The 24955-nt window shown below is 42.7% G+C and overlaps 2 protein-coding genes across 3 annotated transcripts in view; one reads left to right on the top strand and one right to left on the bottom strand.

Annotated features, from left to right (window-relative positions):
* The first annotated feature begins 30 nt into the window (after window positions 1–30).
* On the top strand, window positions 31–18288 carry glt1d1 (glycosyltransferase 1 domain containing 1). Of its 2 annotated transcripts, none has more exons than XM_080532016.1 (12): window positions 31–210; window positions 805–956; window positions 1147–1252; window positions 2474–2525; window positions 5270–5306; window positions 6068–6103; window positions 10297–10392; window positions 10558–10607; window positions 12773–12816; window positions 13268–13388; window positions 15520–15618; window positions 17556–18288. In XM_080532016.1, exons 1-12 carry the CDS (start codon window positions 143–145, stop codon window positions 17700–17702), a joined length of 1008 nt encoding a protein of 335 aa, XP_080388142.1. In that variant the 5' UTR covers window positions 31–142; the 3' UTR covers window positions 17703–18288. The 2 variants fall into 2 exon arrangements, with proteins under 2 accessions (XP_080388142.1, XP_080388141.1); XM_080532015.1 differs by having other exon boundaries at window positions 6068–6124.
* A 1610-nt stretch (window positions 18289–19898) lies between these two features.
* The window catches only part of LOC308158420 (transmembrane protein 132D), a gene marked incomplete at both ends in the record, with an annotated part of 46074 nt that continues 41017 nt past the window's right edge, over window positions 19899–24955 (bottom strand). Inside the window, 3 exons of the mRNA XM_080532007.1 lie at window positions 19899–21281; window positions 21420–21611; window positions 23333–23603. Of these exons, the coding sequence (XP_080388133.1) occupies window positions 19899–21281; window positions 21420–21611; window positions 23333–23603 (1846 nt within the window). The remainder of the gene's footprint in view (window positions 21282–21419; window positions 21612–23332; window positions 23604–24955) is intronic.

Genomic DNA, 24955 nt, shown 5'->3' with positions numbered 1-24955 from the left:
TTAACGGGTCAGAATGAGCCCACGCAAGCACACAATGCAGGTTAACATGTAAACTGCTTTTAACACCTCGTCGGGTTGAATATTAATTGGAACGTTAGCGAGCTCTTTTCCAAATAGCTTATGTTAAGGTAGTAGTATCGAAATGAAATTACTATTTCTTGCCTGCCTGCATCCAAACACTGGAAACTGCACCACAGCCGAGAGAATAAGGTAAACGAATTGGTCGAAACAAGGAAGTGAATTAGCTAGTAGCTAACTGTACTTGAAGCAAGCTGTTGCCAGAATGTCCATCGCTTATGTCAATGATGTGAGGATAGGAATATGTATAGAGTAGAGAGTACGATGCGCCAACTATCTGCCACTGCCCATCATCTAGTTAGGCATCATCTGTCAACAATACTTCAGCAGTATACTGGTAGCAGTAACATTAGATATGAATGAATGAATGAATGGTCTTTATTGTCATTGATATAGTACAGGTACCATACAACGACATTTGGCAGGGGGGGGCTCCCCTGGTGCTAGGAAAAAAAACTAAAAACAAGAAGGGAAAAGAGCTGGTTTACATAAATAAAGGCTATGTACACTATCCACTATACTACTATACAAATAAAACACTGTGCTGTACTCTATGCTATGCTATACCTATTCTAACATTTCCTATCTCTGAACCTTAGATAAAGGGCTTCGAACAGATAGATACTAATAATAGCCACGCACATAAGATTAGTCAGCTACTGAAAACAGTATGAACTTGGTCCAGATGTATCTCATGATGGTGTGTGTACGTTTGTGTACAAACAGGGCACATATTGAATCTGCTGGCCACACCTGTGCGCTTCGCGATGCAGCGGATTTCAAGTCATCGGCAGAGGTGGCGACTCTAGTAACGCAGAGGCCACCCTTCGAGGGTGCGATTGCCATACACCTGTTCAAAGCGGGCAGGCTTCTCCTAGGTACGGTCAAATCCCTTGTCTTCTAAAACCTTTAATTGTCAGTACTCCATCTGTGAAATAATCGTATTCTCCCCTCCCCTGTGACACGTTGAGGGTATTGCACTATAGGGTAATGGTTTAAACTCCCTCATCAACATCACAATATCCTTTATACTGCTAACTACCAAAAAAATGTGTTTCTACCCACTAGACAGCCAAGTGCCCTTTGGAGTTGTCTTTGGAGGAACAGACATAAATGAAGATGTGAAAGTTGAGCAGAAGCGTGTGGTCATGGAGCAGGTGCTGCTGAAAGCCAGGTGACAGTGGCACATTTCACACTATATTTAGGGATCACTCAAGACTACAGCAGTGAAAATTCAGAACATACAAACCACATGCCAGTGAATGAATATAAGTATAAAAGAAAGGTCATGAACACACCGTGAACCATTTCTGTCTATCCAATTGCTTTGGTCATTTTGCCTTTTCTTTTATGTGTTTTGAACACCTTGCATGCTGTTTATTTGAACAATATAAATCCAATAAACGTGTCAGTTGAGTTAATATTATATTATGTCTGTTTAATATAGTATACCTACGACATCTAAATAACATTGTTGTGCATGCACTAAAATACTTTATGCTCTTGTCACATTAGTAGTGCATGTCAAAATCCTGTAGGTTCATCTGAAACACAAGCAACTATGGAACATTTAAGACAGGATTACTATGAGGTATCACAAGAAGACCTCAGAGGGTCTATGAGGTATCACAAGAAGACCTCAGAGGGTCTATGAGGTATCACAAGAAGACCTCAGAGGGTCTATGAGGTATCACAAGAAGACCTCAGAGGGTCTAGATTACTGGCATTAAACAAGAGCGGTTGAACCAATGAAGGTAACCCCAGCTGGTGTTGCGTTCTGAGATCCTCTCATGCCCTAATATTGGATAGCAGTGCATTGGCGTATCAATGTCTGGGCCTATACCTCTCATTTCACAGAGACTTGTGTCTTTATTTTGAAGGGTGTTTGATTTATACAGATAGCAAGGCACAAATCTAGTGAGTCTAAAGGGATAATTGCCGCTGGGGAGCTCTGGTGCAATATGGGTCCCATGACTTCAAACGTCTCAGTCTGTGCACCCCCTGCAGTTGCTGCCTCTTCACACAAACCTTGATCATGGAATGCAGTCACCCACAACTAGAGCCTGTTGGCCCAGTTCACATCCCCCCCCCAAAAAACATAAAGCTCACTACTGTCTTTAGTTCAACATTCCCCTTGTATTCTTCTTTGTATTCTTACTCTTCATCTGTAAATCACAAGCAGCATTTTCCTCCAGCCTCCGCTACGCATTCTCCGTTTTTTGTGGAGTTGCGCTTGTATGCCTTTGATGTTCTGCTCTGATATTTTCTGGATTGGATTGTCATTTGTTTAGAAAGGGGTGACAACCTAGATGATGTCCCCCTCTGTTACTCATGACCCTTACAACTGATCTAATCTTGTTGATTTTAATTTTTTGTTTTGTTTTGTTTTTAACAGATTTGCTGTTGCATTTACTGACAAACTGAAAGAGGAGGCAGAAGTGTTTTTGGTAGGATTCAATAATCTGTTTTCATTACTTTTCTTTACTGTATATGACTCAATTAGATGTACAGAGTACAGTAGGTAATGGTAAAGTAATGGTTCAAAGGTGCTGAAAAGAGCTGGCATTCAGAACTCATTTGAGTTTTGCCATTTCAGTTGGGTTCAAGGATGTTTCATTCAGGACGAGAATGTATCTCATTTTAGATCCAACATTTTCATACACAAATGCCTTTTAAGACTGCTTTGCCAAACATAGGCCTACGTTTATTACCGGGGACAGTTATGACACTCACCATTGCATACTTTATGACAAGGTTGGCTGGCCCTCTCTTTCTCTGAGGCGCAGTTACCACTGGAACTTGTTCGTTTTCAAGGCCATCTGTGGCAAGCTTCCTCCTTATATCTCATCTTTATTGGACTGGAGTCTTGGTATTTATTTATGTGACCAGATCTAATAGTTGGCTTTCTTTTCGGGTTCCGTATGCGCGTTCAGACCTGGGTAAAACAGCCTTTTTTATTGATGCCCCTAATACATGGAACACTCTGCAGCAAACTCTCCGGTTGGAGGTCCTCCCCTCTGCCTCTACCTTTAAACTCTTGGTGCAAAAACTGTATTCTACTGATTGCAATTGTTTTTAGATTTTTTCTTTCTTTTTTTCTTTTTAATCCTGTCTTGCTCACTGTTTGTTTGCCCTTGCTCACTGTTCTATTGTACACTCGACGTCACTGTAAATGAGGGTGACCTCGAGGGTGACCATCGAGTTTGAAATAAAGGTTTGAAATGAAAAAAAAACGTGAAATAGGCATCAAACAGGCATCAATGGAATAAATCCAACTGGGAAATCCAGCATTATTTCATGATGTTGTGCAAATACAACTGGGGCCAATTCTGTCGGCCCCCTCAGATTTATTTCTTTAAAAATAAGTACAAATTCAACACACCTTTGTTCTTCCCAGGTTTATTAAGTTCATGTACAACTGTACAGAACCAAAACAGTAAATACTAAAACTAGAAATAAGAATTTTAGCTTGAAAAACCCAAATTGGACATAATTCTTGGCACCCAAGAGCTACAGTAGTACTTAGTTGAACAGTCTTTGGTGAAAATCACTGCTTCAAAAAACACTTCTAGCCAACAGGAATCTTGCTGCACCTTTCTACTGACAATTTGCTCCACTCTTTCCACTTTCCAAAGCAGTATCACACCTCCCCCATATTTGACTGAAGGCAGGGTGTTGTTTTCTTTTAATGTTTAATTTGGTCATCTTTTATTTCGTTTAATTGGTGCACAGAACCATCTGGGTATTCTTCAGGGAATTGTTCTGGTGACAAAACTGATTCTGTTTCTGATGAAACGAAATGAGAAACTGCTCTTCTGCAATGCAGTGAAGATTCAAAGAAAAGAGCACACTGCTGTGGAGTTGTTTTGCTACCTGTGGTACTATACTGGAGGACTTGAGAATGTGCATGGCATCATGAAATCAGAGATTTCACTTTGTAACAAAATGTTCAACCAAGTGTCTAACAACTGAGCCCCCATCGAAGGTTGTTGACCTTCCAGAAGGACAACAACGCCAAACAACCAAGAGCACCCAGGAGCGGTTAAAAATGCAACACTGGACTACTCTGAAGTGGCTGCAATTAGTCCTGATCTGAATCCCTTCAAAGTTCTATTGTGATATCTAAAAACAGCAATTGGAGAACCCTTCAAACAAGGATTGGAGTAGTTTGCAACTACTGGAAAAAGTGGAGCAAATTGTCAGTAGAAAGGTTCAGCAAGCTCAAATGATCAATGATGTGTTTTTGAAGCAGTAACCTTCACTCTTCAACTAAATACTAGCTCTTGGGTGCCAAGAATCATGTGCAGGACAATTTGTGTTTTTCAAGCTAATATTCTTAATAAAAGTTTGAAAATGTTCTTTTTTTGTTACATGAAATTAATAAACGTGTGACGAACAAGGGTTTGTTGGATTTGTAAAAAGAAACAACCAAAAATCTGCAAGACAACTCTAGGTTATTGTGCAAAATGTTTTTCCCCTTCCAATTTACAGCGCATCAAGAGACAGCAGGGCCCTGACAGCTGCAATCAATAAAACAGAAGGGTTTTACTATCCAAAACACAATATCCTGCCCTGTCCCATAATAGTGTGGCATTAAAACAATATTACCATGTTTTATTTTCAGATTAGATTCCACCCGTGGGCTGCAGATTGAGGCAAATGGCACGCTTTATCTCTGTCATTTAGCGCTGACAGCATGGAGTCAGGACAGACGCAGGGAGGCTTTGTTGCAGTTTTTATTGAGACAGAAAGCACACATGGGGGATGGATCCAGCCAAACTCAGTGTGATAACATCCAGTCAATTTTTATTTCCATCAACTGTGAATTATTTGCATGGCCTCACCCCCACCTATCGGGATGACTCTGTTTCTGCTTTTGGTGTCGTGATCCTGTACAAATATGCCAAGGCTTAATTAGACTACCAGGAGAGAGAATTTACTGTGATTGCCCATTTCTCCCATTTTCCTTAGAGAAGAAATAGCTTGTTACAATACCACCAAATAAGTAATTCAACTGGCATTTAATTGAAAATGTATAATAGTATGCTTTATGTACACATACATAGTTGCTTACTGTTCTCTTGATAAGTTTATATCTTTGTTAGTAATGTTCAATGATTTATGTTCTTACTGCAGTGAAGTTTCAACATTCTGTCCAATATGACATTTCCTCTGTACTCTATTTCCCTAGCTGTCCCAGAGCAGTAAAATCTACATCCAGCCTCAAGGTAAGCTCTGGATGACATATTCACTGTCCGTAACTCTGAGTCTCCATGGCACTATTTGCTGTTGCATTAAGCAGCTTTGGCAGTTTTTGCCCTTTATCACATACAGCAGTGGAAAGTTTTGAGTGGCTCTTGCCATTGGCTGTCATGCCACATGCAGCAGTCCAAAGCACAGAGCATTGGAGGTCTCCAAGCCACAGCAGCACTGAGCCCATAGTGCCTTACCAAAACACACCAGAACAGACTGCCACAGTCTCCTCAGCCATGCCTGGTCAAGAGGAACGCTGCTGTCAGTTACATGTAACAGCTACAGACATAGCGATACACAGTTGATATAAGTCAAGTGTAATTATATCTGTCGCCAGGTAGCTGTCACAGTCAAGTCTCATCATATCGAACAGTGCTGCCTTGTTGCAGTGACTGCTCTGAAATTCACACTACATTTGCCTGTTCATGTAGGATGGAGGACGTACGCTGGTGATGGATATGACCTTTAGTAGTCCAAACTATTATGATTATAAAAATAATTAATCCTATGGCCTCCTGCAGACCTGCTGTTTGCCCTTATTACAGATGTGTCACCTCCGGTTCAGAGGCTTTGCAATAATCTAACTCCATACATAAAGGCCAGGAATAGACGATGGATATGATACAGTATATGACATATTTAGATCATTCCTCTGAAATGCAGTATAACGGCTTTAGTATGGATCTATTGGATGTTGCATCTCTCTAATTCTCTCTCTGTCTCTGTGGTTGTAAAGGAATCAAGACTGAAGCGGCACAGAGCTTCAGCTGGAGTGAGTTTTTAAGGAGCTCAGGTACAGTAGTGTTGCAGCCATTTTAACAACACAATCAGGCGAATGGTTATCAATTCTGTATTGTTTACGCAACAAAATTCTAGACAACTGCCAGGACTGCTTTTATCTCCTCACCCCCCCCCCCCCCCCCCCCCCCTCAGTCATCTGTCCCTAACCCACCACCACCACAGTAAATGTATGCCATTACTCAAAGTAGCTTCCACACACACAGCCTCGACTTTAAATTGAAGATTGTGGGATGATTTCCATCTCATGTACTTCAGAGCTCAGGGATTCTGCAGTCCAACACCCGTTGATTAATAGCTCTTCACTGCAGGGCCATTTGTCACTGTGGGTCTCAACTGGTGCCAGTAATACTGATTGCCAACAGTCACTTCTCCATTAAATATACATGGGAGAACAGTCTCTGATTACTCAACTATTGCGGTAGGTTCGTCCAATGTAATAACGCACCTTAAAGTGTGTTTGTGTGTGTGTGTCTGTGTGTTTGAGAGAGGGAATATAATCCTCCAACTTGTGACATATTGACCAGAATGAATTAACAGTTTCAAATTCGATTAGAATATTTAGCCTTTTTGCATTTATTGTTGGTGGAAAATTGCAGTTTTGATTTTCATGCAGGGGTTGTGGGACAACAGATTGCTGTCCTGTAGGATGCCTTTACTCCATGTTGTTTACCAGATTCGCTGTTCTATTTTGCGTTTGGAACCTGCTGAGGCCTAATTTCTCTTCCCAGAATAATTTATATTCAGCTTTCATAATTTTTATATTTTGACTCCACTCACACACGACAAAATGAGCTGGCAGACTCGACGCCTCCAGCATCAAAAGGAGATCAGTCTCATAGCCTCTCCTGTCAACACTTGTCCCCTCCTAGTCTTCACACACACACACACAGTCACCGTGGGGGACACTTTCACATCTGTCTTTTCTCTCCTTGCCTTAGTTTTTGTTTTTATTTAGTTTCCTTTTGAGTACATGGGAACAGTTCATTCTGCACAAATTCTGCATTCTGTTTTTTTGTTGCTCTCCCATGTGATTGCATGATGACATAGAGCATGGATCTCAGAAACCTAAATCTCGCCTCTTGTAAAATGTGTGTGGAGTTTGGAGTGTAGAGACGAGGAATCTGAAGGAGAGTCGTAGCTTAGGGGGTTCACTCCAAGAGACCTCCTCTGTGAAACACGACAGAGGCGAGGCAACCCAAGCTGCCTGATTGAAGATGCCAAGCCTCCGAGGGCAGGGAACGAAGTGTTAGGATCAGGAGTCTGCCGCTCCATCAAAGGGGCCCAGTATCTGTAGAGCAGGGCCCCTGCTGAGTGCACTGTGGGGTGGGATTGAGGGAGTATACAGGTGCGGGGACGGAGAGAGCAGGCTGATGAGTGAGAGACAGCCCTCTGACTCACAGGGGGGAGAAGGAGTGATGGGAGAGGGAGGAGAGGTGAGGGCTACAGGCAGGGGGTCTGAGGTGGAGCAGGAGTTACACTGTAGGACCAAAGGGGTCTGTCCTGAGGGAGTACCTCCATTATGTAGAGTTATAAGTTAAAACCTCCCACTATCTTCTGAAAGGGAAGTGTTTTTTTTGTGGCCTGTGTTTATTTGAATTCTAACTCCCTATAGTTTTCCATAAATTCCATCTAGGAGATGTTTGAAAGCTGTTGAGTGTTTTAGAAGCCCTGAAGCCTCATACCCACACACACACATACACACACGCCGGTAATGGCAGGGAGCTATGCAAAGTGCACCTCGAGATCAAAGGCAGAGGCACAGAAAAAGTGTTTCTAGGAAGCAAGGGACAGGAGACAGGCAAAAAACAAATGATGCTAGCACAACAGACGATTTGTCCAATTCAGTTTCTCCCCTTAAGAGAGATGAATCGTCTCCATGTCACCAGAGGATTCTATTTTCTCTATTTCTACGTTCCTTTCTATTCCATTGTCTGCTTTGACAGCTCTGTGAATACTTTTACCAGCTCTCCTTCTCCTTCCTCATCCTCTGGTTCTAGATCTGAAGTAGTGAAAAAGGAAACTGACACCCTTTTGAATTGGTGGGATGAGATCAAATAAAATTATATTCAAATCCAACATAATTGTATTATTTGTCTATTGCATCACAGACATGTCACAAGTCCCTTTCAAGCTGACAGGAAGTAAGGAATGGTTCAAGGTTGTGTGATGTTCCTCAACATCCCACAGGATTGTTGGGAAAGGTAAAGAAAGCTGGGGAAATGGACATGAGGTGATCTGTCACTGTTGCCAGGGTCCTAACCCTAACCCACTACAAGGGTGGGTGACTGACAGTTTGCTGATCTCACCAAAATATGATATACCATACCACACATGTCTACACTGCTTTGCTTCTGCTTGCGTAGTATCCTTTCAATTGAAGATTGGATAAAATAGCACCAACAACAGCATATAAGACCTACTGGATCAAAATTGAGTTCACACCTCTTATCTCCACCTCACAAGTTAGTCCATACATGACCTAGGCTACAGACAAAGTGGTTTGTTCTAGGAGTCAACACTGATAGTCGGCTCCTCTAATGTCCACCAGGGCCAGCACCCTGACTGTCACTCTGTGTTGTCATGTTAAGATGCTCTTTAATAGCCTTAAAATAGCTGCCTTACCCTTCGTGATCTGGCCTTAACTGGCAGGGAGGGATTTTACTTGAAGCACACTAAGACTCACTGCACTGCAATCATGTGTTCACGTGTTTGCCTATGTTGGGTTTTTCTTACAGTACCGTGCCAGTATTTCTGCATCCTCACATATACAACCTTGCATGTATCATTAAGAAGGTTTGTTAGGGATTGATTGTATTCATCCAAATGCATTTGTCATTATTGAGAAATTTGTCATAATTGACCATTAAACATGCATGTTTACAATGGTAAACAAATGTATCATCCTTTGGGTTTGGCGGGCAGTCTTTGATCGTCTTCTTGATCAGCCAGGTCTGTGTGAACATTGCAAAGTCAGAGATCAAATGTGGATTCACAGACACTTACTGTAAGCCGACTATTGTTTCCCAACTTAACTTGAGACGGATGTGATTACCTGTGTACCTCCTTATGTCATCTTAGTCTACTGTAGTCTTCTTATAGCGAAGTTGGCAACAAAGAGTTTCTAAATTGGTGTGCACATGTACTTGTATAGCCCCTTCAAATAAGATGATCATAGTTAAGCCCTTTAGAGGTCAGTGGAAATGGAAAGGCAGGTTGCCAGGTAAGACCATTCAACATTGCCCCAGGGTTTGTCAACTGAAAGGACTCCTTCAATTTAATCTTGCGTGTCTGCCGTGCTAGATAAGGAATCTAATCTTTCGGCATATACTCAAAGCCCATTCTGTGACCCAGCTGTGACCAAAACTGCACCCTGTGAACAACTCCTCCCACAGAAGACAAGAGTAGCTTGTCCACAACCAACTCATGGTTGACTGACAGTGTTAGTTTTGTAAGCCTACTGTATCCATTGAACATTTTAATTACATTTTACCACATGTACTGAATACATGTTTTGCTTTGCTTTGACATTCAAGGACAGCCTTTGGTGGGAGGCCTTCAAAGTATTCAGAAATAGCAGTGTGTCAATTTCTGAGATGAGAGATGTTGTGTCTAGCCTGGGCTGTGTTATTGGGGTCAAGTGTTAGGCAGATCGGACTTGTACAGTGTTTTACTGGCAGGCCAGATTAATACAGTAGTAGCGGGCACATAGGCCCACGAATGTCACAAACCATTAAGGTACTAATCTGAGGGTTGAGCGTGGAAGGTGGATGATCTGGGAAGAGAGCAGATTACGTTTGTCCTTTTAAAATAATTCAAATTAAAAAATAAAAAGAATGCTAATGTTGTTAGTATGATATTGGGTCAGTCAATTTCAGTTTAGGAACATACCAAGTCGTACAAGTCTTACTTTAAGTAAATAAATGCTGTACGTTTCTACGGCCTGAAAATGGCTCTGTAGTTGCGTTGTCTGGATGACTCATGGTTTTTAATGGGCTGCATCCCCAGCCATGTTTTGTACCCTGATCTAGGAAATATGTTGGAGCATTAGTCACTTCTGTCTTATTTTCCTCCTGACCTTGGGTGATAAATGGCTTTCATTATCTGCTGATGTAGTCTTGATGTTCATTGTAATGTGTTGGGATCCACTGTGCCGTCTGTCCCCAGGTGTGAGAGGGGACGTGGAGGAGTTGCGCGTGTTCCTGCTAGTCTGTGGTCTGAGGAGAGTCAAGGACCCCCTCTATCTGCTGCAGGCTTTCTCAGGTACACCTAGACGGTACTGAGAGTACCAGGAGACTGGTAGTTCAATGGTACCATTCACGGTTACATTTCACAATTACGCCGCAATGACGGCAAAACACACAGGGAGTCGCCAGTGTCATCATATTTTCGTTGATTGCTTGCCTATGACGGGTTCACCTCTTTCAGAGTGGCACGTTGAGAATCCTCTGGCGGTGCTCATCATCATCGGGCCGAAGGTGAGTGACTGTGATAGGATTTGGCCGATTGTGTCCCTGTGGTTTTTGTGTGACTCTCTCTCTGTACTGTCTGAGACCACGGTACCTGTAATTGGATGTAGCAGAGCTATAACAGCATTAGCAGGCCTTAGGATGGAAGAACAGGTGGCATTGAGGAGGGAGCTGTGGTCTTTAGGAGTGAGCTGGAGTGACGGTGCCAGAGACTGTGCTGGCTCCACCTGCCTGTTTTGTCTGTCCTAGAGCAGTCAGCCAGCTCACTGTGGGGCAGCGCCGGCTGGACTGGCCCCAGGACATCTACTGGACTAGATTAGAGCCAGGGGGCGTTCCATCCCAGGGTACGGCCACACACACCATTGGGCACCAGTGTCATTTGGGCTGTAGGCACGGTGACATATTCTAGTCAATAACAGGTCAGCGCTGTGAATAAGGGGTCATGTCTGCCTAGGAAGGGAGGATATGCGCTAAGAGGTTTGTGGTACACAAGTAATACATACCGTATGGGTTCTTCTCCTGATTGACACATTCTTTTGATAGAGAATATAGCTTAGTATTTCCATTCTGAATTCCTACTCATTAGGACTAGCTCATTCGGAATGCAATTGTTTAATGAAAAATGATTTGCCTTCATAGTTGATAATACAAGCTCAAACAGTAGATCCAGACTGTCATATAGTATAGAACCACCTAAATTGTAGGGATAGAGGGGCACTCATACCTTTATCCATATAGCATGAAAGTTGTTTGCCACATAATTGATTTAAGGGTTTTATGTTTTTGATGAATATTGATTTACTAAGAGGCACTACAGAGAGAGGCTGAATCCTGGATCACAATGGCCGTTTTGATGCCTTTCCTCCTGCTCTGTTCCTGTTTCATCTCCACCCAAGGCCTTTACTCACTGATGCTGTGTGGGGCCTCCTCTCCTTTACTCACTGATGCTGTGTGGGGCCTGTGATACTGATGCTGTGTGGAGCCTCCTCCTAAGAGTGGCTTTAACATGCAGCCCAGACATTAGTTTGCTTACTCAAACTTTTCTGTTGTTTCTTTGACTATGCCTCTCTAAAACAGCCGTATCAGACAAAGGTATGTTGTTTTTGGTGTTGTTCAAAGAGCTTTTGAGCAGTATTGGCCAGGGGCAGTGCACTGTTTTCGCTGACGTTTTACATGTGCTTCCTGCTCTGAAACGCTTCGTGTTTTTGTCTGATAAGAAGATTTGGTAAAAGCAGAGCCTTTAGTGATTCATGTTGTCTACATCAAATGAATCACAGTGGTGTGCTCATGCTTATTTGTGTTTGCTTAGATATGAAAGTAGCTAAATCATACCCATCTTTTCCATATTCAATAAACAACATATGGGTTATGTATTGCTAATTATCACATGTAACTTATATAGTAATTTAACCTTGGTCAAGACAGCAATATAAACGTACTGTTAGGTCCCTCCAGACCATTTCATACACTGAAAAGTCTATATTTCTACTGCCAGTCATTACTGATTATTAGGCTCTTGTTATTTATTACCTCCATTAACATGTTTTAGATGAATTCTACATTCTGTAATAGGGCTATGGTAATTTAGCCCTAGATAATATATGACTCTGACAGAATAATAAGCTATGATCATTTGTATTGTCATTATTATATTGTCTCACTGCTGCTTTTCTACAGTATCTTTGTCAATCCTAGCTTTGTCTCTGGACTGTGAGTGTCCCCAGGTCACATGTATATATATATATGTATTGTATGCACATGTGCATTGAATATCACATTTCAATTCAGTAAAAACCATAAGCATGAAAATAAAATTAAAAAGAAGCAGCTTGCTAGCAGCATCTGACCTAAATTGCTATGCTAGGACTTTGCAATGGGCAGGCTAATGCATGCAAATCCCATATCGCAATTAATCATATTGAGCTTACACCCCACCCTGACCCCAATCTCTAAAAGACAGGATTTTCAAGGATGATTTTGCCATGTTGGAAATTATGAGCAGTGCCATTGTTTTATGATGGTCCTGATTAAAGCATTGCTGGCATTATATCATGGGCTGATCTCTGTAGCAAGATAGTTTTGACACACAGCTGAGAGTGAATTCAAATATGCATCACACAGTAGATCATCAATTCAAACAGATCTTAGCTGTCTTTCTCTGATCTTTGTCTCAGATCGATCCTCTCCTTACTGAAGAAGTAGAAGCAATCACTAAAAGGTAAAGCCTTTCAATTTCATTTCTTTTGGTTTGTTTTGTTTTTATCAGTTTAGTAGCAGCACTTTATGGCTGAGTCAAGATCTGCCAAACGGATATAGAGCCTGTGCTCCTGTGAGAAATTGAAATCGCGCCTGCTTATCTCCGAATTCCATGTGGCACAAGAGAGCATGTAAACAAACCTTGTTCATGGCCTCTGTGGCCAAAAAGAATTGCTATGAAACTCTTTTCTTCTTCTCGTTTTCCAGAGCCACGGCTCAGCACCTCGTCAAGGAGGTTTGAGTCAAGAAACCATCCTCTATGGTTAGGACTCACCTGGAGTCTCGGAGCATGTCACACATACTAACGTGTGCCTTCTGCCCTGCAACTGTCACTGTTGCTTCATGTCATTCATGTCTCTACGAGCCCTGCGTCACATAGTGCTGTGCTGTGCTATGCTGCTACGTTTTTATAGATCAGCTGGGGTCTTCCTGGCCCAGGAGAGGAGCCAAGAGGAACTCCATGCTGCCATGAAGAGGTCCTTTGCTGTTGTCAACAGCTCCGTGTCAGAGGGCATGTCAGCGGCCATCTTAGAGGTGAACATCTTCAGGTGTGAGGGAACACTGAATGGGGGCAAAGACATCATAGCATAATATTCACTGTTCAATATTCTCACTGCCCACAACGACCTAATTTAAATATATTTGAAGCAGGGACCTGCAGTCAGGGGAGGCCGAGCCTCACCTGTCATACTCCAATGAAAATAGCAGTTACAAAAAGTTTAAAAAGAAAATATGTCCTTTCTGTGTGATTCCATACATTTATTATAGTCAAAATCGCCAAATTTGCAGAGCTCCGCTGCAAATATAGAGAGGGACGAGAGGTGCGGCAGCGACGAGCTCAGCCTCACCTGATTGCGCAACCACTCAGAAACTGGATGGAGCACGGGCAATAAGCACGTGCCTAAAACTGCAATGAAAAAGCACCAGGGGCAGCAGCTATCATGTCTGCCTCACTGAGGGGCGTGTATTGAGCCCACGTAATTGACGCTCGCTGTTTTTTTGATTGATTGAAAACTTTATTAGAAGATTTGCAGCAGTAGGTACATGAAAGTACATATTACATACAAGGTCAACTAACAGGATAAAAACCCAAGAAAGCCACTGGCTTATTTCAATTGGGGTCCTTGATTCTCAATTCATCGTTACATGTAAGACAGACAAAAAAAACTAGTACTATCTACAAGATAATACAGACAAATAACTAGTACTATCTACAAGATAAACATACATCCATCATGGGAAGAACAATACAACAAAACATTAGGTATGTACAGCGGGTAGGACAGGTGGGGACATACACCACAGGTGGGGGCGGGGGACAAAACACAAAGTATGTACAGTGGGTAGTTCGGGTCTTTTAATCAGATTTTTGATTTAGAGGGTCCAGTTACGGATTGCAGCCTCCTGTAAATGTTTTTTGAGAGTGGTTTTGAAGGTGGGCAGTGTTTTGCACTCCTTTAAGATTATAGGAAGGGCGTTCCACATTTTTACTGCATAGTTTGCAAACGAGTTTAACCCCTTGTTTGTGGTGCAACGCGGTTGAACGTGGTTCGTGGAGCTTCCTCTGGTATTGTATGTGTGGACGTTGTTCACTTTTTGGAAGTATGTTGACAGGTACTTGGGTGTCTTTGTGGTGTAGCGTATCTTGAAGACCAGGCCCAGTGCAAGCTGCTGCACTCTGTCAACTACTCGCTGTCCCTCAATGTTAGCTAGCTCTAGCAAAAACTTCCAACGGCTGCCAAAACGGAAAGTGTTATATCTAACCTTAAAAAGTTCTCAAAATTGGACTTTCAATCAAAACAGGGAGTGATAAACAATGGAAGACCAATGCCTGAGCTTAAGGACCTACTTCAAACGAAGGGACAGAAAATAACACTTTTCAAATGGAGTGGTACTGCAACTGGTCCTGGCTGTAAACGCATAGCTAGCCATAGCACTGTAACAAGGAATATAGATATGTTTTTTAGGATATTTACTTCATTTAAAAGTAAAGGTAAGACCATGCAATATATATTTTCATTTGTGTTGAATGAGTATTTGCCTATAAAACGTGAATCGAATACATACCGGTAAGTTACCTGTATGCGTGTGTTACCTGTGTGAGTGTGCAAAGAATGCTGATATTAAATGTGAAGCATGAGGTCGCCAAGGCAATGTGCAACCTGCCAATTGAATGGTGAATTTATGTGTGTAACCCAACCATAGACCTCACTGCACATCACTGATTCGAAGCCATGCGCATTTAGTTTTCATGGCCGCTCTGCCCTCCTTATTTTATTTCAGTGTTATCTGACCACCACAAGAGCAATTATAAGAATGAATAGCCTATCCACTATCTTCCCATTCTTCCCTCTGAGCAAGGCTGTAATCCTGTTAATCTGTTCTAATCACTGTAGATTAAAACAATCCACAGAAGGCTTAAGCAGTGATTAGCATTTGCGTACATGTTTCTCTCAACAACCTGCTCAAGAGGCATTAACTGATAGAAGCATTTAGGCCTAAGACTCCAAGGGTTATGTCAGTCACTGAAGGCTGGAAGAGGCTAGCTAACAATGTCTGAATCAGGCATTTGTGCGCGCTTGTGTGTGCGAGTACAGCGTGAGTGTGAGTAGAGTGTTGTGCATACATGTGTCTGTGTATATATATCATGCTCTCTGTTGTGCAGGCCATGGATCTGAAGGTTCCTGTGGTGGCGCGGGACATTCCAGGCAATGCAGCTGTGGTGCGCCATGACGTGACGGGTCTGCTCTACTCATCCCCTCAGGTATACACACCAACGTCCCCAAGGTTACCAGTCCCAGTGGTAAGCTCTGCTAAGTGCTACCACCCACGCCCCATGTAAGAGGCTAACATAGGGAGGGTTACAGTATAGCCACTAGCCACTCACAGCACCAAAACATGTTATCTTTCTTGCTGTTTAGAGGTAAGATCCCAATGAGCAAACTTAAAACCACAACATTACATTGTGTAATTTGTCTAATGGAAGTACCGTCAGCTGGAAGGTAAAATGAGGTAACATACTTTTTGCTTTCAGGGGCCTAAATTCTATTAAGAATGTACTTAGGATGTCAGGGCTGTACACCGGAATGCCTACAAAGCAGGCAAGTGCCAAGACAGAGAAGACCTGGGAGGTCTGTTGAACCTAATGCTTAGAGAGGTTTGATGTGAAAATGGAGCGGTGGCATGAAGTTGACATTAGCATAATGCTGCTATCATTCCAGGGGACAAGTCCTCTCCAGGTGGGGGGGGGGGGGGGGGGGGCACAGTCACATGTGCTCAGCTGAGCTGTGGAGAAATCACTGCAAGGGGGAACCTCACGCAGGTGGCATTAGGTTAGCTAAACCATGACCTCTGCTGCATAATACTTCTGGGCTTTGAAGGGTCAATCTGGGATTCACTTGGTTGGGGCTGCAGAAATGTAACCACTCTCGAATTTATAGATAGAGCTATAGATGCAAGGACCGAGCATCACAATTATAGTTGCACAGATACTGTAAATAAATCTACAAATATACATCAAATATATAACCCTAACCCTATATTTTGGGTTTTGATTGGGTAAGACTAAACTCATAACTCATAATGTTATATTCTTCAAGTACAAATGGCTCATTAATCATTAATAAATCATTAAAAAAATGTGAATTAGTGAATTATTTGTTATTATTTGATTTCAGCACATGACAGGTGTAGCTCTGAATCAGAAACTAGGTGTAGGTTCGAATGTGCAAGCATTGGGAGGAAGTGCTGTGGGAGATGGTGTGAAGTAAAGCGTGTGTCTGTTAACAAGACTACCCTAGCACTGACGGTAACAATGTCAGACCATTCATCCATTTCTGAACGTTTATTTTATGCTAACAGGCCATTCATTCACCTCCACTGTAAAGTTCTACTCAGCCAGACATCAGTATAAAATGGTGTGAAAGGATCAGAGTGCCACTTGAGTGCCTGGTATGCTACTGTATAAGCACAAAATGGCAGTTTCAGGCTGACTGTAAAATATCCATTAGATCGGCTGATTATAGCATACTGCTCATAACTTGACCTTTAATGCTATTTCAGGGTGATTTATGGCTCTCTTATGGCTCTCAAATCAAGAGGCTCTTCAGATATGATCACATCACTTGACTGAAGTGAAACGGCCTGCTGGTCTAGTTTGGCATTGGCCAGTGCTTAGTCTGCCCACAGGCTCTGCGCTCCAGGAAAGCTTGGCTGCTGTGCTGGCGGCTCTTTGAGTGTGTGTTATTAGAGTCCGGTCCCAGACTCCCAGACTTGCAAATGAGCCGCCAGCTGAATCGAAAAGGACCTTATGGATTGGCTTACAACTCCACCGGTGCTCAGAGAAAGCGGCATCACTAATTTTTTAATTGCTTGATATTTCTCCCCTACCTTGTCCTGACAGCTGGTGTGGAAGCGCTATTAAATAGCAGCAGTCACTGTGTTTGTTTTTCAGCTCCCTTCATAAGCAAATGGGAGGTGGCAGCTATCAGAATAGATTGCAAAGGGCCACTGCATGTCCCTATTTGGAGTCGGTCACAGATGTCTCCATCAATTAGCGAATCCAGTATACCAATGTTCCCCTATGTCATTCACTGCTGTACTTACACCTCATAAACTCACTGATGTATAAAAAATAAAAAAAAATAAAGGGGAAAAAAGGAGGTTAGTGGTTATGTCTTATCTTATTCTTCTTCCCACCAGGAGTTTGTACGCCAGTCCCAGAGGCTGCTGTTGGACAGTGAGCTCCGGGAGCGCGTGGTGAGGAATGGGAAGCGTTATGTAGAGGAGCGCCACAGCCTGGATCATGAGAGGGAGGCCTACCAGAGGCTAGTGGAGACTCTGCACTGAGTAGACACATCAACTCCCCCCCACACTATCTCTCAGGAACACCAGGGGTGTATTTCTTCAACGTCGCTAAATGAAAATCCAGGCTTATTTTGATGAGTCTTGCAAGATTTATCAAAATAAGCCTGGCTTGTCCTTTAGCGACATTGATGGAATACCCCCCAGGGTTGGATAGTTGTCAGTTAATCTTAACGCTGTGCCTGTGCTTGCTCACACACACACACACCTTAGTCACAGGGCCGTGTAGAACTACGGTCAGGTGGCTCTAGGAGAGGTAGATTGCACCCATAAAGGGATAAATAGCTTTAATGATATTTATTTTTTTAAGTCTTCTCAAGTTCTCAGGCTATGAATAATGTATCTGAGGAACAATCCACACAGCACAATCTAATTATAGGGCTCTATCATCCCAAGCACAACAGTAATCTTATTTGGAAAAGGTGTGCAATGAAATTAATGTGTGCTTTGCGACTATAATGTTTACTTAATGTTTACTGCAAAACGTCTTGAATTATTTATTGATATTTTGTCATAAGAAAATAATGATACAGAATATTTTGCTTTTTATATTGCTGTATCATGTTCAATAAAATACATCAATACCAGTATGTTTCGAATAACAAGTTACTGTACTATACTTACTGGCTTACTGTACTTACAATGCATTTGTAAAGACTCCTTCCACAAAAGGTATCGTCAAACAAAGTCATTTAGGTTATATACCAAAGTGTCAACATGACATCTCACACACTCACTCTCAATCCATGAACCCCCTCTCATTGCTAGATCCCACTAATACCCAGGATTCATTTTTCATGAAGTACAGAGGTCTGTAATGTCAGGTCACTCACTTTCAAAGGCCCTATGAAAACATAATTTGGTTGTAAAGGGTAAAAGGCAACAAAAGTCATTGTTATTTGTTATGAGAAATTGTTGCTGCGAGTCAGAAAAATTACGTGTGTAATTCTCACACGTATGTGTGTATAGGAAATGGGAAATACATGGTGCTACAATTCATTATAGTGGCCTCAAAAGTTTGTTACACCAATGAGTGTAGAACATAAGAATGAACAATGAAGTCATGCTTATGATTTTGTAAGAATTCCTCCAAAATGTGGGACTTCACACTAACAGAATTGGGGAATAAATCCTGTGTGGAATTCATGTCCATCTGTTTGTAGCACAATAAATCAAGAGGAGTTCTTAGAGCTTACAGATTAGTATGATGAGTGTCCAAGATCAGTCAGGGACACATCAGTCACATGGTCTGCACCAGCATGGGTCTGAATATCAAGCGATAGCACTGGTAACCAGTGTAGTGTGCATTTACCTTAAAAGGAAACCTATTTCTCTATGTTCTATATAACCAAAATGTCTCTGAGAACAAACGCAATGTTTCAAGTAATATTATTTAATGACATTTTCAATATATTTTAAGGAAAACCTGTATCAGATAGTCAAAAATGTAATAAAACAAGTTGAACACAGTAAGAAGACATACACAATGCATATATAAAAAGTCCTTGTTGGTTTGCTCATGTTTCGTTTCTGTAGGGTTGGTTCACACATAATAACGCAATACAATAATGTCTGTGTATGCATGACGGGATACCTTCATGTGGCCCAAAGGTAAGAGAAGCACACTGTCCACATGCAACAAGACCTTTATTGTGACTATAAGCTTTGTGTTAACAAAAGTTCAACTGGTTTGAGTCAACATTTTGAACCTCTGCCCACCACACAAAGTGCCAACTCTAGTGCCTACTCCTCACACTTCAGTTGGCTATTCTCTCCATGGCAAATATCCAAAAAAAACATTGTCTCACAAAGCATACTGTAGGAGATATTGACATGTAAGAGGCCTTGACACAGGTAAATAAATGAGGAAGGAGTCATTGCATATTTCATGGTGGTGAATGTGTTATCAATAGTTGTGATGCTTTATTATTACTTATTTTACTTAACTTTATTATGTGATTTATGTGATTTATTATACAGTGATTCTGTATCTTGATGCTGTAATGCCAATGTTGAGGAACCAAAGCCAAATCATTTTACTCTTGTGTACTTAAATAATAATAATAATTTATAATGTAATTTATAGTGATTCTGATTCTGATTCTGATTCCATGAATAAATAAAGGCATTGAGGTGATCAAAGCCACATACACACCCACATTAGAGGTGAAATGGTCCCAATTATAAATGTTCCACAGGCTTTGTGATGGGCACTTGGAGTTCCAGTTCCACACAGTTCTCCTCCTTCCCCACCCAGTGGATGCCATGGCCGTTCTCCCTGGGAGAGAGGTGTGGGGAGTGCTGGCGTTCCTGGGTTGCAAATGTGGTGAACTGGACCCTCTTTCTCTTACTGGTGGGGGAGTGAACAGTATCACGAATGGGCTTGTTCCTGAGGGTTCCCCCACAGCCCAGGGGAGAGTCAGTGGAGGAGGCCAAGCAGCTGGGCCTGTGAGGCAGAGAGGCTGTCTTATCAGGCCCAAAATCTATCATTGTAGTTGCGCTGTGGTTGTCCTGCTGCAGAGGACTGCCCGGCATGTTCATCACCAGCTCAGTGTCTGTGCCCAGCCACACCCAGTCATGCCTGTGCCTAGTGGGCTCCGGGCCGTGAGAGGGGGGCTGCTTGTGTCTGAACTTGACCACATAGGAGATGCAATTGATGAGGAAGACCAGGATGGCCAAGCAGAAGACCCCCAGCAGTGCGTACATGCCTATCTCCAGGTCTGAGAGGGGTCTGTTGGACAGTATGTCTTCACTACCCATCTCCACCTCCACTGGCTCCAGGTCAGGCACCTCCATCGTCTCCTTGTAGTTCACCAGGTTACCAGGGGCCTTCACAGTGCTACTGTACACAACACCACCTATGTCCTCAACTATCATGCTGTCTGACCCAACCTTCCAGCTGTCACTAGGGGTACTGATCATGTCATTGTCATTAACAGAACTGGCAGGGCTGTTAGGGTTTCTAGTATTTAAATTAGGTCCTGGATAGCTGGCCCCGCGCACTCCGCCCAGGCTGCCAGTGCTGCTGGCTACACTGTTCGGTGTGGCGGTGCGTTCGGTAGATTTGGCGGTGGTGGTGACTTTGCGCAAGGCGCTCTCCTCTCGCTCCGAGACCGAGCTGCTGGTAAGGGTCTGCTGCTTCCTCTCACTGTCCACCTTGTCGTTCCCATCATCACTGTTGCTGTCCTTAGTGCTACTGCTGACCCTGCCCACCCCTCCTCCTCCACCAACTTCATCTCCACCACTGCTAATGTTGCTGGAGCTGCTGCTGTTGCTGTCAAAGTGCCGGCTGTTGACCTGGAACTTCACCTTGAGGCTGCCACTGCCCACAGCTACGGTGCTCTTCCTCTTGGACTTCTGGCAGGCCTCACAGATGGCCATCTCCACCCTGACCAGCACTCCTTGTCCCTCCCCCTCGGCCACCACCATAGACGGTGACCCCTGCACCGACACCACGCCTTCGTCCAGCGACGTCACCGTCACGCGGTAGTGGTTAGGGTCGTAGATCTCCAGAGGGGTCAGGCAGCCGTCGCTGAACTGGACCCAGGAGCTGACCAGAGCCTCCTGAAGAGAGGTAGAACATGATATGACGAGGGGCAGATGTTTTCATTTTAGTACATGAATACTTAAGTACTTATAGTACTTTGCTATAATTGTTGATCATCTACAACTATGTCTCCTATTAAAGCAAACTGGAAAAACCTGTTTTGGGCTCTGCAGAACTTCCTGTGTGGTTGCCGTGGCGAGGATGGCCCTGTTGCTTCCTGGGCTGAGTTGCAGGGAGAGGGCGAGGCTGGTGACCAGCTGCACCCCCAGCTCTGTGATGGTTACTTTGTCATCCAACACTTTCACTGTCTTCTTAGCCAGGATAGAGTCAGACAGAGGTGAAAACACCTGCCCGGGCACAGACAGACAGACACACATGCACACGCACACACACACACACACACACACACACAAGGCAAGGCAAGGCACGTTTATTTGTATAGCACATTTCATACAACAAGGGCAATTCAAAATGCTTTACATACAGCATAAAAAAATACAGCAAGAGGAGGATAGTAAGAAAATTAAAATGACTAGAATATACTGTATATATATATATATATATATATATATATATATATATATATATAGAGAGAGAGAGAGAGATATAGAGAGATAGAAAATAAATAGAATAAAAGCCTGAGAAAAATAAATCTTTTTTTCAGACTTAAATTCTGAAGAAAAAAAATCTGACTTTTATTCTGAAATTTATTTTTCAGACTTTTATTCAGACATTTATTTTTAGACTTTTATTCAGAAAAAAAAAGAAATCTGACTTTTATTCTGAAAAAAAGAAATCAGACTTTTATTCTGAAAAAAGAAAATCAGACTTTTATTCTGAAAAAAAAGTTTCAGACTTTTATTCTGAAAAAAAAGGTTCAGACTTTTAGATACATATAAATAAACATTTAACAAGGTAATAGACAATGAATAAAAAGATGAAAGTGTTATGTCTCTCAGAGAGATAAACCTCTGCACCTTGTATAAGTATCCTACCACAATACAGGATTAAAATAGCAGATTATCACAGGTAGTGGCTGCACGTATGAATATTTCAAGACGTCAGCTCCGACCTTGATATTTTTTTATTATTGCTGCATCTGTATTCAACCGCTATCCTTCCCGATACGTAGTGTTTAATCATAACTGCTGCAAAACATGAAGGTTTTTAGCTCAGTTTTAAATATTTTTGGGGTTTGGGCCTATTTGATTTCTTCAGGGAGTTTGTTCCAGGAGCATGCTGCAGAGTGACTGAAAGCTGCTACACCATGTTTTGTTTTCACTCTTGGAATGATTAGCTGATTAGTCTCAGCTGACCTTGGGGGCCTTGCTGGAATATAATGTGGGAGGAGATCTGATATGTATTTTGGTCCAACCATTTCGTGATTTGTATTCAATTAAGAGTACTTCAATTCAATTCTCTGAGAGACTGAGTCGTGGTAGCCAGTGTAGAGATCTCAGGATTGGTGTAATGTGTTCAAACGTTTTTGTTAGGACCCTAGCAGCAGCGTTTTGGATGAGCTGTATTTTATGAACAGCTCCTTTAGATAGGCCTGTTAGTAGACCATTACAATAATCAAGTCTACTCGAAACAAATGCATGGATGAGTTTTTCAAGGTCTTGTTTGGACATGAAACCTCTCATTATTGTTATGTTTTTCAGGTGATAGTAGGCTGATTTAGTTATCGAGTTTATGTGGCTGTTGAAGTTTAGATCGGAGTCTAGAATTACATCAAGATTTCTGACCTGTTTTTTAGTTTGAAGAGAGAGAAAATCAAGTTTTGCACTGACTTTCGATCTTTTGTCAGGTGCACCGAATACAACTATCTCTCTTTTGTCCTTGTTTAGTTGGAGGACGTTTTGTCTCATCCAGGCGTTTACACACACGCACAAGCGCACACTCACACACACACATACACACACACACACACACACACACACACACACATATACACATACATCACACACACATACACACACACCAAAGAGAGCATTAAATCACCTCGCATCTCTGGATAAAGGCCCAGTTAAACATGCAGTCAGAGCTCCCACCATCAGGCCATGGTTACCTGGATGGAGGTGGTCCCCACGTCTCGTCCTGACAGCACCCTCCCTCCCTCCAACCTGGCGATGCGGGGGTCCTCCACCTTCAGGAAGTAGCGCACCAGCTTGGTGACATCTACCTTCCAGTCGGACCCCAGGAAGTAGGCCTGAGGCTCCCGCGGGCCAGCCTGCTCTGCTATGAAGTGTGTGAGCACCCGGACCAGGGCATGTTGGAACTGGAGCATGCAGCCCTTCCCCTTGCGGTCGTCCTCGTCCTCTTCACTGTTCCAGCTGAGCCTGAGACATGAATAGACACACTCAGAATAAACATACAGGTCACACCAGTCCAGTGGTGTAGTGCTATTTGTTTTAGTGCCAGGGCGCTCCCCCAAATGTCGTTATTGTTCCCATAAGAGCATGCCCCCTACACTCAGTGGTGACGTTTCAGGTTAACCTATGGTAGAATCATTGGCGCTAAAATTCCTAATCATAATTTGTTCAGAGGGTCTGGGAGGTCACCACCAGGAAAGTGTAGTCCTCTGGAAGCACATTTCATGCAATTCTACTTAGTTTACAGCAACATTTTGAATCAGCATTTCGCTTGACACCGAGCCATAACACTGGTAAAGACCTGCTATCTTGTAATTCCATGTAGCCCTACCAAGGGTGCATATTTCACTTTGAGATTGCGAGAGTCAGTGTTACGCGCATGTATCTCATTGAGAAAACATGGGCACATACACTCACCGAACACTTTATTAGGAACACTTGTATACATTCTCATTCATTCAGGTGGCATAATGGTGTAGGGAATGTTTACTTGGCACACTTTGGGCCTGTTAATACCAATCAATTATCACTTGAATGCCACAACCTATTTGTGTATTGTTGTTGACCCTGTGCATCTCTTCATAGCCACAATGTACCCATCTTCTAATGGCTACTTCCAGCATGATAATGCACCGTGTCACAAAGCAAAAGTCTCACACGAATATCTCATGAATATCTGAATCCAATAGAACACCTTTGGGATGTGGTAGAACAGAAGATTCGCAGCTTGAAAGTGCACCTGACAAATCTGCAGGAATTACCTGATGCAATCATGTCATCATGGACCAGAATCTCTAAGGAATGCTTCCAACATCTTGTGGAATCAATGCCTGGGGCTGTTTTGAGAGCAAAGGGAGGCCCTACCCAGTATTAGTATAGTGTACCTAATAAAGTGTTCGGAATGCTTTTCCCACCACTATCAATTAGGTCCCTGAACACGTTTATTGTGGGAGCAAAGATAACAGAGCTTTTTGGCTCAGTCTGCGGTCCCGGTTTCCCTGAATTAAAGGCAGTAGGGGAGACGTTCTCAGGGTGGATATGTCTAATGTCTGGGACGGTGGAGATGCATCAATCATTGCATTTGGAGGGTACATTATGTTCTGTCATTTAAAAACCATGAAAGGGTATCATTCACAGAAATATTTAAACAAGCGCTCTTCATCATTCATAAAAGAAGTGCTGGTGTGCCCCACTATAACCCTGCATCTGTCACACAACACACGCTGTTCCTCTGCCCTGCTAAGCTCCAATCAGTGTCCCACGTCAATGTTCCTCCGTCTCTCTTAAGATTGGATCACACTGGGTTATTGTAATGCATT

Source organism: Nansenia antarctica (assembly GCF_963989245.1).
Source record: "Nansenia antarctica genome assembly, chromosome: 5".
NCBI classification, from domain to species: domain Eukaryota; kingdom Metazoa; phylum Chordata; class Actinopteri; order Argentiniformes; family Microstomatidae; genus Nansenia; species Nansenia antarctica.
Note: the sequence above shows the minus strand (reverse complement) of the source record. Positions and strands in the feature narration are given on the sequence as shown.